The sequence below is a fragment of the Podarcis vaucheri genome (genome assembly GCF_965113315.1).
Source record: "Podarcis vaucheri genome assembly, chromosome: Z".
NCBI lineage: Eukaryota > Metazoa > Chordata > Lepidosauria > Squamata > Lacertidae > Podarcis > Podarcis vaucheri.
Genome location: NC_138758.1, coordinates 27,203,052 through 27,222,760, shown reverse-complemented (window position 1 = coordinate 27,222,760; position 19,709 = coordinate 27,203,052). Strand labels below are relative to the sequence as shown.

Here is a 19,709-nt window from a genome sequence, read left to right as displayed (position 1 = left end):
TTACTTTTCCTGTATTACGTATACGTGTGTGTGTGTGTGTGTGTATGTATGAAACCAATATTATAAGAGGGGGATAGCTAACTTGGTGTCCTCCAGATGGAGTATGGATCTTCCCATGGAACCTATTCTAGAGATATAAGGGTTACTACAGAGAAGACCCTTCCCCTGGCACTGCTGGGGAAAAGCAATCTAGGATGCTGAGTGCACTTGCCCCTCCAGCGAAAGCTTTTAATCCAGAAACTCTCCAAAATCAAGGACTTGGGTAAGCATCCTGAGACATCAGTTAAGTAGCGAAGGGTTAAATCGCTCTCCCTCAGGCAGATGCAGTGGAGTAGAGAATGGAAGCCCTGGAGAACTGACTTCACCACCCACATAGTGCAAGAGAGTGTGGGTAGAGACAAATGATGAGGATAGGATTCCCCCAAGGAGGGTGTGGCTTGGAGGAGCGAATCAGCAATATTTATATATTTTATTTATTATTTTTATTTAGACAATTCCTGTTTCACTTAATGTACAGATGTCTTTAACTAAACCAACAACAAAAGTTACGGAAATGCACAGCAAAACCTTTAATACAAGTTACTGATATTAGTTCCTTCTCATTCTGACACACCTCCTTACTCCACCCTTTTGGCTCTCACACAGGGCCCAAACAAGCTCATAAATCAACCCCAAAACCTCACAACCAAGAGGGTTTCTGGAATCTGCTTACATCACCATACTACTTGACTTTGTGAGCAGCCACTAAGACTGATGAAGCTTGAGCTGTGAACCAGGATGGACTTGTCCTAAACCAGGGGTAGCCAATGTAGTGCCTTTCACATCCAATGGACTACAACATCCATTGGTCATGCTGCTAGGGTTTATGAGAATCCTTGTCCAGAACGCGTAGAGCACATCAGGTTAGCTGTTCTTGCTGCAATTGAGTATGAGAAAGGAAAACATTGAAATAATTCCTATCATAATCACATATATCAAAAGTCCTATTGATTCCGACTCAGATTTGAATGACAGCTAAAACTTCCATTACCCCCGTCCAAGGTATAATCCTGCTCCAATAACCTATGAATGGAATCCATTGTTTTGACAAAGTCTCAGATGAATAGCTCTCAACTTCCTAAACATGTTAGAAATAAGCCTGTTTACGCATCAGCATAGTTTTTGAATTCTTACATTTCCAAGTTTCCATTCACGCCAGATGTTCTTCTTTCTAGTAGTTAGCTTGTGATGTCCTACGTCCTACAACAAATTAGCCATTAGCTATCTGTGTTCTGCAGCAACACAGTGATTTCAATATACAAATGAAATAACTGGGCACCATCTCACAGTTAATATGAGGTGATAAAATATCCTCATAATATTTTTGAGCAGCTGGAAATTTCTTGGACCACAGCCTAAAGACTCAGTTCATTTTTTTATATCTGGAGTTGCCAACATGAATGTTGTTGCTCTATAGCTCCCATCAGCTCAGACAGCATGGCTATGGCCAGGGGTTACGGAACATATAGTCTAGCAGCATCTAGTGGCACCATATTGGCTGTCCTGGTTTATATGACCAATATAGACCATTTATGTTCTACATTTTCTGGAATGTAATGGGTATACAGAATAATATATACAGCCTCTGGCTTCTTCAGCAGCCTGCCTCATTGCTGCCTCTTGGCCCTCTCCTCTGCAGCCTCCTCTTCTGCCTCTGGTTCTGGGCTGCTCTCTGCTCCAGCCTCTTCCTGCTCACTAAACCCTGTTACCTTTTCAGCTTCTGACATCTTCTGCTCCCTCGTCCCCCTCTGACCACTCATCCCACCACCAACTCCTTGGCTCTGAGCTTTCTTCCCTTGGTGGTTGCCAGCTGGTGCCTCCCACCACTCTTGCATCCAGCCAGTCCATAGCAATATATCTGATCCATTTACTGCATGTTTGTTTTCTGATCTCTGGTCATTGCTGGTCCAGATGGAGGACCAGGTGAAGTCATTGCTATTCAAGGCTCATGTGTGAATGCACTCTAATTGCCTGTGCCCCAGAGCATCCTTATTCAACTGTGGGTCTCCAGAGGCTGTTGGATTAACAATGCTTATCACCCCTGGCTATTGGCTAAACTGTTTGAGGATTATGGGGATTGTAGTTCAACAATATATGGGGGCACGGTGTTGAAGAACTTTGCTGCAGAACCCCTCAAGTAGAAACTAGGAGTTGTATTCAGCTACTCAGAGTAGACCAATGGGTAGGCTGGCCCTGCCTTTGGCATTCATATGGCACTTTTGAATGCTAACACTTTGTACAGTTTACCTCAGTTTGCGCAATTTATTTTAGTAAATCAAATCTAGCAAGATCTAATGTTAGTTAGAACACACTCATTGAAGTAAATGTTGATTTCAATGGCTATACTCTGTGTATGACTAATGTTGGATCTCACCCATCAGCTCCATAATTCAGACATAAAGTTGTCTAGAAGGCAGGACATTGTCAATGACCACCTAGAGACTTTGTGGATGTGGTGCAGTGAGATTCAAACCAGGAGTTTCCATGATGGCTGCTTGTAACCATATTTTCTTTCATCACCCTTTTCCAAACAAAGGAGTGGGGTTGGGGGAGAAGGAAATCTCAAGGAACAGGGCAGCTATATATATTTAGCCAGATTTAATTGCTCAGGGTAAACATTGACTCTCTGCTACTGCTTGGCGGACAGAGCGTTTCCTTCATTTAGGCCAAGTAATTGGATTCAAGGAACTAAATTTAACCTACCTTTTTATCTAAATGAATTTATTGATGGGAGGGAAATGGCTGCAATTCCAGTGCCTCAGTCACTGGCCATGCCTGAAGTCATTAAGCAGTGAGGGCTTCACAAAACCACCTTTTCCCTCTGCCCAGCGAAAAGTGATGTAATCAGGGACAGCATCATCACTGAGGCCCATTAGTGTCTCAACAAGCATCAGATTATCTTATGTGAGGCTCCAACAAGGCACTAGCTGGGCTCACCCTGGTGGCCCCAGGGCTGACTCTGACTCTGATATTTGACTCTAGAAAAAAAAATGCATTTGCAGCCCCCTTAACTGAGAAAATCATGGGAGTAAAGTGACAACAATTGTGAAAGTTATTTTCATGGGGAAATCATGAGGGAATCATGGGGGAACAGAAACACATACATGCAGAAAGTGTTGGGGAGTAGCGATGTTGTCCAATGCAATGTTGTAGTGCCATACCACCACCACTGGTGTGAATGAAAATTAGCATGACATGACAGTTTCTCGGCCCCAAAGCCACAGTTCTGTAACAAAGCAAAACTATTACAGTGGTACGTTGCTTCCACTGGCGGAGGAAGAGGAGTGCGGGGGGAGCGCACCACCCCCGGCAGCACGATCCTGGTGGGGTGCCATCACTGCTGCCCCCCTGCTAGCACTGGGTGCCACACCCCCACAGGCGATGTGCCATGCCCCTAGGATGCGCACCATGCCCCTGCGGCCTGTGCCACCGCCCCCAGGATGCGCACCAGCCCCGCCTCTGCCTGCTCTCTGCCCCCTGGTGCCAGAGCATGAAGCTCCGCCACTGCTTGCTTCTCAACCGCCTTGGTTCTCAAACGCTGAAAACCCTGTAAAAGACAGGTCGGAGTCCTGACTGGTTACTCACGAGCAACCACCATTGCCATCTGACAATTAAGAAATCAGTAGACTAACTCATGGGAGGCAGGTCACTGGCTGCTACAACAGCAGGGCTGAGGAACCTGCTGGCTTCCAGTTGCTTTTGGGTGCCAGCTCCCATCAGCCTCAATGAGCATGGCCAGTGTTCAAGGATGATGGGCAATGTAGTACAGTAATAGCTGGATGGATTTCACATTCAGAGGTAGTATGCCTCTGAACACCAATTACTGGGCAGCAGCCATATCTTCAGGAGCACTTGACTTCATTATGCACATTATTTATTTATTATTAGTTGCAGTATTTTTATAGGTTTATTGAAACAGATTACGCTTGGATGTTGCTCTTGGCACTGGAAGACATGTAATACACAAGGAGACCAATGAATGTTGCCGGCACCTCAGTGGAGACCCATGGTCCGCTCCAGGCACCTCGATGATCCACATCGACCGAAAAGAGGGGCTTTTCCTCGTCATGTCTCACTGGTCGCGATGGCGGGTGCCGGGCTGAGGCTGCTTTGTCTGGCTGCGGCTGTGGCGCTGCTGGTGCTGAGCGGGGTGTGAGCTGAAACCTGTACAGACCCAGTCATCTCTCCATCCTACTACACTACCTCAGATGCTGTTGCAGTATTTTTATATCCACAGCATTTATAGACCACTTTTCAGGTGGACCTCACAAAGTGGTTTACATAAGATTATTACAACAACGGGTATAATTTCAGGTGTTTTTTTTTAAAAAAAAAACAAGTTGCAATAGAATGGAAAGGATAACATGTTTGTTTAGAACAAAAGCTGATACTGCTTCTGCTTCTTCTCCTCTCCCCCAGGGCCACTGCTCTCACTAGGCCAACTGGGCAGCAGCCTAAGATGCAGACCTTTGAGGAGCACAGTTTTATACAGATTAGTTTTTCTTTTACAGTATCTTATAAATTTCCAATAATGTTTTACTTTTATTATTATATTTTATATTAATGCTTTGAAACCACGGAGATACCATTTTGGTATGTGATGCTTTAATAAAAGGTCTTTGATGACACAAGCCTAAAAGGTTTAGCTGGGAATACTTCCCAAACTGAAGCTAAGGCCCTTTGCTGATGAAATTTGTAAGTTCAAGTTTGTGGTATCCCTTGTTATAGGGTACAACCTCCCTTTGGAAGTCAATCTTACAAGCAAGCTACTACAGAATAACTGATTTATATTCAGCTACAAGCCAATTGGAAGTGACCAATTGGAAGTGACCTTGTGGGCTGTAGGTGTGTTGAGGGTTTTGATAGATGCTACTGCAAAGGAGCTCGAAATTCTACCAGACTTTGGGACAGAACAAGTTAGAAAACAGAGAAAGAAACAGCAGTTTGAGATGAGGCCCAAGAAGAGGCACCACAAGCTCCAAAGCCACAATTCGATAAAGGTTTCTACGATGCTGTCTTAGTCATGGGCCATACAATCTGTTCAAGAGAGAGTCCAACAGCTACAATGTAATTTGGCTCCTGCATGATATATAGAGTATCAACAACAACAAATCTACTGAATATATACAGTACTTAAGGCCTGCAAGAATTTAGGAAAACCATTGATGCACAGTGGGAAATAGGATATTGATGCTGAACATCTGTGCTGTGAAGTTACAGCAATAGCTTGAAGACTGACATAGTCTCTGCTACCACAAGGAAAATTTCTCCTCATGCTACAGGAACCCTGCAACTTATGCAGGGGTTAACGTTCTGGGGATCAAAATCATGTATTGTCAAAACAGATTGGGTGCAATGGCGGATGGGATTGCCAAAGTCTTTCCCCCTTGATGCCCCTCCAATGCCCCCTTTTTACTTCTTCTTTTTTAACTTTCCCCCCAAGCACGGAAAGCTGAATGCACACAAGCTAAATGCATGTAGGTTGTGAGCTTACGGTTCAACAAAAACTCATGTATAATTTGCCTAATGTTTCTGTTCCTCTAAGGATCATACTCACACTTCCAGTGTCAGTGACAAGTATTGAATACAGTTTCTCAGAACTCAAACTTATAGAAACTTACATATGCTCAACTGTGTAGTAAAAGAGACTTGCTGGCTTGGCAAATATATTAGGGTTGCCATATTTCAAAAAGTGAAGCAATCCGGACACAAAATCTACACTTCGGACGTGCCATACATCCACCCAGATGCTGTTTAGGAGGGCTGAATACCGGCTATGTCCCGGAAATTCTAGATGTATGGCAACCCTAAACAATATCAATTGAACATGCCAGAGCATCAGCACTTGGCTTGAAGGAATTGGTGACCAAATTTCCAAAGAAAAAGGCATGCAAATTGCAATTCTGGTGTGTCTGAAATTGAAACTTTTAAGAGCCTTGAATTTTAACACCATAATTAACAAGATGATTAAAAGTGATTTGTGTGCTAAAACATTTTCTTTTGTATTCGAGAAAGATAATCCAAGATTGTTTAATTACGTATACTTAGAATTGAAATTTAGACATCTGTTTTTGAAAATTGAAGTTAGCATTTTGGGGGTGGGGTACAAGTAGTTAGCATCGCCTGGTCAGCTGTGCCTGTGATCATTCAGAAGCAAGCAATGTGACATCACTCACACTTGTAAACAGGGCCTGTCTTGATAGACATTAAGGGGAGGCAGCAAAGGTGGATTTAGGGGTGTCCCCACCCCAGTTCAGTTGCACTGAGAGGTTGCACCGCAGGGGATACCACAACTATTATTTAGGCCGAAGCAACAGAGGTTGGGGGCACCACATAGGGCACTGTTGAAATTGAGAACTCAAGGTCCACCACTGGAGGTGGGTCCACAATGAAGGCTGGAGCCAATTGAAAGTACACTGGACTGCCCATAGAATAGCCCAGCCTCTTTTCCCCAGATGCATTTGCAATTCCTATTCGCTCCCATGTACCCAAACAAAGACATGGTATGGGGGTTCCTGAACAGCTGTTGGGACTGAGTAACCATTTCCCTCCCACTTCAGCACACCGCTGGGCAAGACACTTGTGGTTTTTCTGCCTGCAACAGACAGTGTATGGGGTACAGGTTTATTTCTTCAGAGATATGCAATTACCGTATTTTTCGCTCTATAACACGCACCAGACCATAACACGCACGTAGTTTTTAGAGGAGGAAAACAAGAAAAAAAATATTCTAAACAAAATAGTGGATATATGATTTTTGTGGTTCATGCTGTGGCCACAGACATGTGATCTGACAGTGAGTTTGGAGTAGCCCAATGCAAAAATCCTGAGGGTCCATGTGGATCCATGCTTTGTAACCATGGAGGAGGGAAGGAAGGGGAACTATGGATCCTCTGCTCACGACTGCAGCAGATCCCCCCGCCACCCACAGGCATTCGCTCCATAACATGCACAGACATTTCCCCTTACTTTGTAGGAGGAAAAAAGTGAGTGTTATGGTGCAAAAAATACGGTAATTCAGTGCAATTAGTAGGTCACAAGTGGATTTGCCAGATCATGTAAAACATGATGTAAAAGTAAGGAATTTGGTTGTTCTTATTATTATTTTATTATTCCTGTATTGCAGGCTGTTGGACCAGATGATGAGTAGGCAAACTAAGGCCCGGGGGGCCGGATCCAGCCCAATCACCTTCTAAATCCAGATGGTCCAGGAATCAGCGTGTTTTTACATGAGTAGAATGTGTGCTTTTATTTAAAATGCATCTCTGGGTTATTTGTGGGGCATAGGAATTCATCCATTTTTTTTCCAAAATATAGTCCAGCCCCCCACAAGGTCTGAGGGACAGTGGACCGGCCCCCTGCTGAAAAGGTTTGCTGACCCCTGGACTAGATGACCTGTAGGGGCCCTTACAACTCTACAATTTTATGAATCTATTATTCTAGCCCATGTTTTAAGGCATATACTCAAAGCAGACTTCAATAAATCAGTACATCAGCTGCCCCAACCTGTTGCCCTTCAGATGTTTTGGACTACATCCCCCATCAGCTCCAGCCAGCATGGTGGTGCTGGTTGAGGCTGAGGCTACAGTGCAACATTAAAATTTAGCATGACAGTAAAAAACTAAACATCAAAAACAATAAAATAACAGGAGGAACTAAAGCGGTTATTAAATAAAACAAGCATAAATCTGGCTGAATCCAGGTCTTCTTGAATGTTTCCCCAAAGTTTAACATGTGAATTTCCCTGAAGAGGCCATTCCAGAGATACAGAGGCTACCACAGAGAAGGCCCTGTCCTTGGAACTCAATGCTGGTAAAAAGGTCTCCTGGACATGGAGGCCTGGAGCACGGCAGGTGGAAGCAGTGAATGGAGGACTTACCTTAGCAACCATGCAATGCCACAGGGTCTAAGTCATGAGTAGGCAAACTAAGGCTCAGGGTCCAGATCTGGCCTAATCACCTTCTAAATCCGGTCTGCAGACGGTCCAGGAATCAGCATGTTTTTACATGAGTAGAATGTGTGATTTTATTTAAAATGCACCTCTGGGTTATTTGTAGGGCCTGCTTGGTGTTTTTGCATGAATAGAATGTGTGCTTTTATTTAAAACGCATCTCTGGGTTATTTGTGGGGCATAGGAATTCATTCATTCTCCCCCCTTCAAAATATAGTCTGGCCCCCCACATGGTCTGAGGGATAGTGGACTGGCCCCCTGCTGAAAAAGTTTGCTGACCTCTGGTCTAAGTGGAAGTAAGTAAGGAGGGCAAGCTTATCTCAATGAGGTGTGGCTTAGAGGAGCTGATAGTAAGGGATTGAACTCAGAAACAGGGATGGGTTGTCCTAAAACAGGGGTCGTCAATATTGGTACCCTTCAGAAATTGTGGACTCCCACACCCATCATTCCTGACTATTGGCTATGCTCGCTAAAGCTGATGGGAGTCTCAGTCTAATATCACTAGATTGGGCACCCTGTTGGCTGCTACGCCTGCTCTAAAAGGTGCTGCTGTTGGCAGGTGCCTAAGGCATGCCTTTGCAACCTAAATAGTTACCCGTACTGTGGGCTTGGGGCTGCTTTTAATCAGGGGAGGCCATCCCATTGCAGATCCATTGTTTATAATGGATGAAGTTGTGGTCTTTAAAAATCATTCCAACAAAGTGCCTCCTTGTTCCCAGCCTTGTGGGCAGATTCTGTTCATGAGTGTGGCTGGGGAGCATCAGCTTATGCCATCATTTGCTCACAACCTCCCCCTCCTAGTCCACAAGGCAAGTGTGATTTTCAACAGGAATCAGAAATTCAGCTTACAAGACTTAACACCTTCATTGCATCTGCAGATTCGTAGCACTGTGGCATAAATCAAATGCTGGCTGATTCCAGCTGGGTCTGGAAGGTCATTAGGACAAGTAGAGACAATGGGAGGTTTGCCTTGGAACATAGTGAACAATGCAGTCAAGATGTAGCTCACTCAGCCCTCTTCATCTGCTTAAGCAAATGAAATCTGGAATCATGCTCTCTTTCCTCTGTTAAGTTTGGAGAGGGAGAATTTTAGAGAGTCAATCCATCATGAGCAGCAAGCCCACTGACACAAAAATACTTTGCAGAAGGGGTGTCTCTGTGTGTGTGTGTGTGTGTGTGTGTGTGTGTGAGTGACTCAAGGCACTAGGACCTAGGAGGAGTCCTAGCCAAACTGGCAGGAATTTCTTGCTTGGAGCTCAGACAACAAAGACAGAGTGTGGCTGGGTTTCTCTCTCTTAGCATCTCCACCCTGCGAGCTGAAAAACCGGTGAGTAGAGCTTACGCTTTCCCAGGCAGAAAGTAACAGATGCCAGATGCACAAGAGAGGGAGAAAGAAAGACCTCGCATTGCAAGTGAACAATGCCTCCCAACAAAAATCTCTTGACTGCAAAAGTTGTGCTGAGATTGCATTGTTTTCAGAACATCGTTTCTAGACCTGTGAGAGTCTTTAAGTGCTGGCAGGGGGAAACATTTTCTTAAACTTGGAGAAAGGAAGATAGGCTAGTGGGAATGGAAACTCCTTTTGCTACCCAACAGTGACAATAGGGTCAGAGACAGGTCACTGGCACGGAAGAGAATGAATGAAGGGACAGGGCTTGGCTAGCCGGATGAGAGGCAGAAGGAAAGCAACAGCTTTTTCCAGGATTTGTACCTGATTGCTGAGTCTAGGGCTTTAATCCCATTTCTGTTGTGTGAATCTGTGATGAGAAGATGTGAGCTGCATGTTAATAGCCCTGCATAGCCAAATGGTAGCGGTATAAGGTTTCCAGTCACCCAGAGCTTTCTTTCTGGTTTGGAGTTTTCCATTGCAAGAGGATACACTCTCTTGTGTCTTAGTTCATGCTCGGGATTATTTCTGTCATTCCTCCGCCCGCCCCCCTCTCCGCTCCGCTGCAGAAATTCAATTGACTCTCTTGTCCGCTCCCTCTTCCTATAGTAGTACTACGCCGCAGCCTCTGAACAATGAAAGGTGCGCTTGTAGTGGTGTGATGCACATACCTTCAGCAATTAAAAAATGCTTCATTAAGAGGGAAGGCGTGTGGGGGAGGGGATAAAAAAACCCCTCTTCCTGATTAGATGATGCAGCAGATTAACTGTGCAGGGGGAAATCTTGCAATTTAACATAAACTTATTCCAATGCCATTTGAATGTCAGGGATTCCCACCCACTGCCTCCCAGATTCTAATATCTGAAACTGATAGCTAGATCAGAGGAGGTCTATGAAGGACTGGTCACAAAGAAGTCTGGATCCTAGCTAGATGTCTTCCTGGTCTATCAGCCATTTCAATTTATAGTCCCCCATTTGACATAGCCCTGTGATTCAGCTTGTCGCCCCATCGGTGAATGGGCATGTTGAAAACCATGCAAGTGAAGCTGGTGGTTCAGTCTTTGGGATGCTTAATCCCCCAGGGTTGCTTAGTCTGTCACTTCCTTGTATCCACCTACCAGCCGAAGTTCTTTTTTTCTGCCTTCAGTCTGCAGCCCCAACTACACTGCAGTGAACTTCTGTTCACTGGTCTTTAGTAGTTTGTGGATGGCTTGCATTCTGAAATGGCAACCCTGGACATTTCTGTCCCAGTCTCACCTACTAAGCCAGATATAGCAAGGGATCCTTATAATCCCTGGGGCCAACTCCATGCAATTGGTTGCCTATTACTAAGTCTGCTCCATTGTATTGCCTAGAGTACACCCACCCTTCCCGGCACTTGAACCACACCCCCACATACAAGGAAGAAACCTTCTATGGTGTTACTCCAGGGGAAGTAAAACATAAGAGCAAAAGTGTGGGTTTCTTTCCACATCCAGGACCACCAATTGCCAGTTATTGGGTTGACTCACTTAATTCCTCCCTTTGCATCTTTCCCTTCTCCTGTTCCTCCTCTGCCTCAGCTTCACACCTCTAGGGCTCACCGAGCTATGGAACTTGATTTTGGACACTTTGACGAAAGAGATAAGGCGTCCAGAAACATGCGAGGCTCCCGTATGAATGGCCTGCCTAGCCCCACTCACAGTGCCCACTGTAGCTTCTACCGGACCAGGACCTTGCAAGCGCTGAGCAATGAGAAGAAAGCCAAGAAGGTGCGCTTCTACCGCAACGGAGACCGCTACTTCAAGGGGATTGTGTACGCTGTTTCCGGAGACCGCTTCCGAAGCTTTGACGCCTTGCTTGCTGACCTGACTCGGTCTCTGTCTGATAACATTAACCTGCCTCAGGGAGTTCGCTACATTTACACCATCGATGGCACCAGAAAGATTGGGAGCATGGATGAGCTGGAAGAAGGTAATTAGTAGTAGGAAACAATGCTTGCTTGCTGGTGCAGGGAGGGCATGGGTGTGTGGAAGAGGCATGATCAGCTTAGAAAGCAACGCATAGGAGTCCCACTACTTCAGCCCTCATTAGAGGAGCATGGGTCATGATCCAGTATATGAATGGCAAGGGCCTGGTTCACAGGATTGTTAAAAGAAGCAGCATTTAATCCATGGGTTCTTTTTCATGAATGGCAATATAATTCATTCAGAACCTTGGGTATGGATCCTATGAAGCTGCCTTTATACCAGACTGTTGATCATCTGGCCCAATATCTGATGGGTGGTAGCTTTCCATGGTCTCAAGTGGATGTCTCCCCTCAGCCCCCCTTCCTGAGACCACTTCACAGAAGACTGGACACACATGCAAATCATGTGCTCAGTTCCTACAGGGACTGAGAAGAAAAACAGTGCCTATTAAAAGGAGCAGGAAGTTCTCCACTGGTTGTTTAATAAGGACTTTTCTCCCCATCATTTAAATGATGTTCTGGGCAGGGGGGTCCTCAATGCACAGTGTATTTGCATGATTTCTGTACAAATTGTGGGCATGTTCCTGTACTATGTCTGTGCTTGGGTGTGCTTGCATGTATATGCATTTGAAGTCGAGTTCATTTGGGGAAGGAGGGGGAAATGTGCCAGGTATTCAAATATGTGCATAACAATTTGTATGTTGGTTTTGTCTGTTTGTGGCTTTTGGGTATTATGTTCAGTCTGTCCATAGGGATGTCCTTCTGTGGGTCATTAGTGAGGTTGCTGGAGGGTGGTATGTGTACAGGGCAACTACCATCATATGGAGGGGCATTAAGGACCATGTATGTGTTTAGAGCATGTGTGCACATAAGTAGTCATACCCAGTATATTTGCAGGATGCATGTTCTTCGGCTGGAAATATTACTAGAAAGCATGGTGTTTGTGTTATGCCATTTGGAATTATGTCTGTCTGTGTGTTGATTTGGAGTGGAAAGGAGAAGGCTGTTCTGAGTATTCCCTCAGGACCATGTCTGCAATATCACTCTCCGTGCCGCCTTGTACCCAATGCATCAGTGCTTCTGCTTTGTATTAAAGGGGGTGTGCCCAGGATTTCTGTAGGAGCGAGTGTGAATAAGAATGTGTATCCATGTGGTTGGAGGATTTGTGGAAAGTACTATTCCACATGGGTGTGTCTGGGTGAAGCTGTGTCTCGGTAGGGTGTATGTGAACAATTTGCACTATGTTCTGCAAGGTATATGCATGCATTTATGTTCTGCAAGGTATATACATGCATTTATGTAGCCATACATAGTTGTGCGGAGCATACAGGCATAGTTGTGTGGAGTCGCCGGTCTGTAAATGTGACTCAGTGTCTGCAGCATGCAAAGTCACCAACTCCAAATGCCCAAACCTCACATTGTGAGTCATGCAAAAAACCCAAAGTAGATTGCCTTAAAACTTGTAAGATCATTTAAGATGATTTAGTAAAGCACATTGCTGATGTGATCTTTAGTTTATCATTTGTGCTAAAGGATGCTTTTTTATTGCTCCTCATTACTGCAACAATTTTTTAAAAAATGTTTTATAATACAAGTTGAGCTTTCTCATGCTTCCAGTACCTGTGGCTTTACAAAACGTTTTTTCATGTGGGGTGGGGGGAACAAGGTTGGAGGGGGTGAAAACCACAGGATTTGCCATCCATGTGCATCAGTGTGACTGCAGGGTGTGTCCCTTTGTTTGGGGCGACTGTGTTCAGTGTCTCTGTAAGGTGCATCTGTGGCAGCTCAGAAGGGAAGCTACATGGAGATGCCCCAGGGGGAAGGTGTGTCTGCTGAAGTGAGAGAGGTGTAGCAGATGTGGGTGTGGATCTGTCAAAGGGGGCAGTTGGAGTATGAAAGGGGGCGGAGGAGGGATGTTTGCAGTGCTATGCCTGTTAAAAGAAGGCAGGAATGGATAGAGAGATGGACTAAAAGAAGGAATTCAGGCATGGTGATGCAGCAGAGTCTGGCATGTCTAATATTTCTCACAGCGTTCCATGGCGAGTTTGGAGATTCCTGCAGAGAGTCGTATTTTGTGATAAAGTAAGGAGTCATCCTTTTTTTTAAAAAAAAAAAGATCGCCACTCTCCACGGTATATCTGAGAGGCAAATGAAAGGTTTTTTCCTAGTATGTATATCTAAATAAGCATCTTTAAAAGCCTTGATTGTATGGTACCAGTCCTTTCTAAAGGTGGAGATTCTGGATATCCGTGTCTACAGCTGCTACCTTTTTTGTTTGTCAAGGTGGATGCACAAATAGATTTCTGCTCATTGTGTGCCTGGAGATGCAAAGGTTAAATCCCACGTTGCTTCTCATCCCTCTCAGGCAACATTTCCATGTACTCTTAAGTTGCAGAGGTACTCTGCCACTTGTCTTTAAGCCAGTGAGTTGCCATCTTGAATGATGTCATCCCATGGAAATGCTGTCCCTGAAGCTAGGATTTCCAATAATGACATCATGGTGTCAGCAATCAGCCAGGCCTGCTTTGTTACCATTTTGCCATGGGCAGGAAACTGATGTGCATTGAACATGAAGGGGGCAACATCCAGTTGCGGTGGCTGCTGATGCTACTGAGCCTGCTGTAAGTCTTCATGCTTTGTTTCAGCACCTGAGTTCCATCTTTAAAGCAGAAATCCAAGTGTTTTCCCCATTCACCTTGCCTCCTGGCTTTTTGTTAACACATATGACTCCTGCTCTGCCTTCCTCTCTTAGGAAGCAACATCTTTGCACTACAGAAAAAGAAAGAAAGAGAATAAACTCAACTGTACATGTACATTTGTGTGTCTTTGAGAGGAGTGGGGATAATGAAGTTTGGAAATAGGTGGAGCAAAGCCACTGCAGTTGTTCCCCTCTATCTTTGTTACCTGTGCCTTATCTGTCTTTTCTTCTCTTCCCTTCCAACTTTATGATTCTATGATTCACTTGATCCTCCCCCCCCCGCCCATATTTTCTAGCGAAATCAAATTGGAATCTGCTTGGGGCAGGGAGCTGATGTGTTTGCGTTGCTACTCAGTAAAGTCCCATGTATACTGAAGACACTACTGAGATAATTAAAATCATAATCCTAAAGCCACAAGGATTTACTACTAAAAACTCATATGGGATTTTGTGTGGGTGGAGGAGACAATATGGATTTGCTGGTAGAGTTACAATGGAACAATACCCTCAAACAAGTTCAGGATGAGTTTTTTTACCCTTGCAATTATATAATGCATATTTGTCCACACGCACGAGTGCACACACACACGCAGGGGGCATTGTGGCATAAAGGGTCACTGCATCTGGCTGGTAACCAGGAGGCTGGTGATTTTTTTTTTTAAAAAAAAATATTTTTATTAAACCATTTTAACAAAACAATTATCAATCATTCTTTGTTTTTCTTGGCAGGTCTCGTCCTAAAATCCCTAACTAAAACACTTCTGGCTTCTTTACAAATGTCATTTTAAACATTTTTTTCAATTCATTATATATCATCTCCCAAAATTTTTTAACTTCTCTACATTCCCACCACATATGATACAAGTTACCTTCTTTTTCTTTACATTTCCAACATATATTTGAACCAGTTTTGTACATTTTTGCCATTTGTACTGGTGTAATATACCATCTATACATCATTTTAATGTAATTTTATTTCAAAAGAGAACAATCTGTAAATTTCAAGTCCACCTTCTACAGCTTTTCCCAATCCTCAAATTGTATATTGTGCCCTATATCTTGTGCCCATTTGATCAGAACTGCTTTGACCTCCTCATCTTTTGTTTCCCATTCTAGCAGAACTCTATATGCTTTCTTCAGCAGCTTCACTACTTCTTCTATAACCTCCTTTTGAAATCTGGAGGTTGTGTAGCTAAACCGGAGGCTGGTGATTTGAGCCTGCCTAGGAATGGCTGTGGGCAGGATCCCTACATTGCAGGGGGTTGGACTAGATGACCCTCAGGATTCCTTCCAATTCTATGATTCTAATTTTTATTTCCAATCCCTGAAAAGTACTGCTTATGCAGAATACCATACTTTGGCTATGACAGGCTTGTTCATACATCACACATTTGTTTAGGCAAGCCTATACAGACATATAGATGTTGGTGTGCATTAATCTCTTTTTCCATTAATTTTAATTGTTTTGAATTGTTTTTAATTGATTTGAACTGATTTGTAATAATTTTAATATTTATTTCCAAGTGCTTAGTGGCTTTACCGCAATCAAGTGGCATATAAATTTTGTTAAATCAGTCAAATATATTACACTGGGTGTAGGTGCAAGCTAAGATTACACAGGTTTGTATGAAAGAATGATTGCTTGTTGATTTGTACAGTTCAACTATTCTGAGCACAGGTCCACAAACTGTACATTTGTTGAATGTAACATGTGAACACCACTTAAATGTCTACATTTCACTTATCTTTCCTGGTATTTAAATGCAATGAGTTGTTCACACATTATATACCGTGCACAGGTACAAGCTGCCTCTCTACACATGTACAAATGTGTATTCTTGTTTATTTGTACAGTTCATCTATTGTGTAACACACAGAATGCCCATACACTTAATGTTACATGTGTAGGAATATACAATTCAAATATTTGTTGAACAGGTACATAGACTGTACACTCATTGAATGTAATGTGCAGATACTCCTATGATGTGCTTGGGAAATCTGGCAAACTGATTTGCTTCTCTTGGCTACTCCAGGCACAGGTCCAGAGGAATTCAATCCAGTCACAAAACACAGCCCTTCATTAAGCACACACCCTGCTTTCTAACAGCACTTTGCCTGGATCTACTGAAATACAAAAAGCTTTGTCAAAGCCTCATAGAATTGTAGAGTTGGAAGGGACCCCAAGGGCCAACTATTCCAACCCCCCTCAAATGCAGGAACCGGAACCTCTATTACTGTTCACATGAGCAGAAAGAGGGTTAGAGCCCTGTGCTTGTGTCACCATGCGTGGAGGTGTGTCAGTAGGTGGAGCTAATATTGAGAAATGTTCGGTTCCAAATATGGCCCCCACCCCCAAAAAACAATAGTTGCTGAACAAGGTTTTGCACCTAGTGGCAAAGGATTATATAATGAAGTTGTGGGATTTCCTGCTACAAAATATGTGATGCTGATCACTAGGTAATAATACTCTAAAAGGGATTAGATACATTAATGGAGGAAGGAAGTTTATCAGTAGCTACTTTTTAGGATGGCCCAAATTAGACTTGGGGTGTCTTGGTCCTGCTTTACAGGGGACAGTCCTCTATTTTAGGGGTGGAGAAGCTGTTTCAGAACAAGAGCCACATTACAGAAACCTTTCAGGTGGGCAGTATATGGAGTAGGGGCTGGTCCAGAAGCAGAAGACCATTGGCTTTGGTTGAGATTACAGTCGTACCTCGGAAGTCAAATGGAATCCATTCTGTAAGTCCGTTTGACTTCCAAAAAGTTTGGAAACCAAGGCATGGCTTCCGATTGGTTGCAGGAAGCTCTTGCAGCCAATCAGAAGCTGCAGAAGCCGCGTCGGACGTTCGGGTTCCAAAGAACATTCGCAAACCAGAACACTCACTTCCAGGTTTGCAGCGTTCGGGAGCCAAAACATTTGACACGCAAGGCATTTGGGATCCAAGGTTCGACTGTACAATAATTCTATGTTCAGCACCCCAGTTGGCATCTGAGTGGGAAGAGACAGATGCCTTTACTCTGAGGGTAAGGAAACCTTTTCAGCCTGAGGATCACATTCTCTCCTGGGGAAACTTTTGGGGATCACGTGGAAGTGGTGGGTGTGGCCAGAGGCAAAAGTGGGTGAAGCATCAGATTCAACTCTATCTGAAGGTGTCCTTATTTGAAGGACTGCCTACTCCAAGTCAGGTTTAAGAATAAATATGTAGAAGCAAAGAATAGAGAACAGGAGCTTTGAAGTTACCCATCAATCATTAATACCTGGAGAGCAGACTGAGAAAGCCTATAGGTCACCTGATCTCAATCTCCCCTCCTATGTACTGTACTTCTGCTTAAATTATAATCACTATTTCTAAATTTACACCTGTAATTATGATCCAGCACATGCAAATTTTATGCAAACACATGTGCTTTTTCTGCCCTCTCATTTGACAGTGCAAAAATGGTCACCTTAATAGAACCTCTGAATACTCTTATGTTCTGGCCAGTTTCACAGTCATTGGTCTCCTGAAGAGTTCAGATGGAGCTTGATGGATCAAAGTAAAGCATAATCTGGTTTCTCTGAAAGTTCTGTAAAACTGTAGTTTGAAACATAATTGACATAGCACCTAGTACGTTCAACATTTGTACTGCTAGGTAAAATCTTATGTTCTGCATGCAGACTTTGTAAAAGGTGTTACTGTATAGGACTTTTGACAGTAGGGCTACAGAATGCCCAGAATGACTAGGCCCGTTTGTCATCGTGGTGCCCTCCAGATATTCTGGACTACAACTCCAAAACATCTGGCGGGTGCTAGAATGGCATAGGTAGCTATAGAGAATTCAGTGAAATAATTCTGCTATGACTCTGGGAATGTGAATGCCAATGCTATATTTAATGCCTGAAAGGGCTGTCGGCAGCAGAGTGAGCAGCCGTGCTTCCTTGAGTTTGCTGAAGGCCAGCTAGAAATGAAAATAGACATTAATGGGCTATGATCTATGATATATTGCCAGCATTTGCACCTGATGTAGTAGTTATAGCACAATGCATTTCATTTCAGGGAGTGACTTTCTTGCTCATGGTTTGAGGCAAGGTTCATGCATCAGGAATGCTAGAAGAAAACAGGCTTCCATAAGGAAAACGAAGTCCTTTGCAGAGTAGGGTTGGCTGTCCTTGCACATTGGTTTATTAGGCTACCTTGTCCCAAACTAAATGGTTTCAAAATGCCAGTGCAATGGGCAATGGTGGAGCTGCTGCATCTCCCATCTGATTCTTCCACTTGCCCTTTTGTATCTCCTGCTTCCTGTAGACAAACCAGATCTCAGTTTCACCTCATGATGAGCAGGGTGGGAGGGTGTATGGAAGGATCATGGAATTGTAGAGTTGGAAGGGACCCTGAAGATCATCTAGTCCAACCCCCTGCAAGGCAGGAATATGCAGTTGTCCATGAAGATGAACAAAGTGAGAAGCTTCATCTGTCTCCACCCTGTGACGTTATAAATTGTAGGCAGAATCTACAACAAGGTTGGGGAACTTTTTTTTCTCCTGAAGACTGGATCCCTCAAGTGAAAGAGGTCTGTGGTCTGCTTTGCCAACTCAGTGTAGAATGGGAGAAGTGGAGAAGGGGGAGGGGAGTGGATGTGCTTCAGGCGAAATGCATGGGCTTGGTTAACAGGTCTGGTGGGCTGTGATAGGTCTGTTGGCCAGAGGTTCTCTATGTTGGATCTACAGGTTGCGGTCTAGTAGCAACTGAACAGAGTCCATTCATTCATTCATTTTATGACTGACACATTTTATTACTGAAACCTTAAAAAGGACAACAGAACTAGTAAATCATACGACAATAATGCTAAACACAGTGAATAAAAAAACCAAAATCCAATAAAGCAGCCACTGGAATGGCTTTGTGGAAAATCAATGTGTAAGCAGATAGCAGAGAGGGAGGCATAAGGAAGCCAGTGAAAAGGAGGACTGTCATCTTGTTAAGCAGCATAGATGCCAACTCCCTGGGGTGCCCGAGCACCCACAAAATTTCCCATGAAGGGGCCAGGCATCCACAAGTTTCGGTGCCAGGGCCAGGCACGCTGCATGCCACCCATGGCCCCAGGAAGAGCCAAGTTGGCACTCCTGTTAAGTGGGGTCTGGTGAAGGGGGCAATATATGGACCTATCAGTCAAGCAGTCATATGTCATAGGTATTGCCAAATAAAGTCATACTGGGATAAGTGGCTTCATATGTTGTTTGCTCATGTGCACCACAAGTGCCCTCCAATAGGCAGCAAAGTCCATTGGCTTAGTACTCCCCTTCAAAACCTTAAGATGATGAGTTAATTTTTCTTAAGTCAATTCAAACTGAACTGTAGCCAACCAGTAGGGATGGGTGGACCAGCCAATTTCTATTATCTGTCAATTTTGCATGTCTTCAATCACAGGTCTATTCCATCTTGGTTTTGATTAATTTAAAGGGGGGAAAACATGCACGTGAAAATTCAGATGTAAATTGTATGGACTTTAGGCACATTGTTCCCATGCATTTCCCCTTTGATGGACAAACAAGACAGGCATGTAAATAGGTCTGTAGCTTAGGGCTCAATTTGATCTGATGTTAATTTTGTGTGGATGCACATTTGTTTGGTTATGCAAATAGCATAACCTGAACAGCCCCAGGTCCATCAGAGGTGGGGCGTTCAACTTCTTCTCATCCTTT

At 43.9% G+C, this 19,709-nt stretch overlaps 1 protein-coding gene across 2 annotated transcripts in view; it reads left to right on the top strand.

Annotated features, from left to right (window-relative positions):
• The first annotated feature begins 9,184 nt into the window (after window positions 1-9,184).
• Window positions 9,185-19,709, top strand: part of DCX (doublecortin) — a 107,127-nt gene continuing 96,602 nt past the window's right edge. For both annotated transcript variants that reach the window (XM_082208665.1, XM_082208664.1), the window contains exons 1-2: window positions 9,185-9,317; window positions 10,940-11,330. In XM_082208665.1, the coding sequence (XP_082064791.1) occupies window positions 10,967-11,330 (364 nt within the window). In that variant the 5' untranslated portion in view covers window positions 9,185-9,317; window positions 10,940-10,966. The remainder of the gene's footprint in view (window positions 9,318-10,939; window positions 11,331-19,709) is intronic.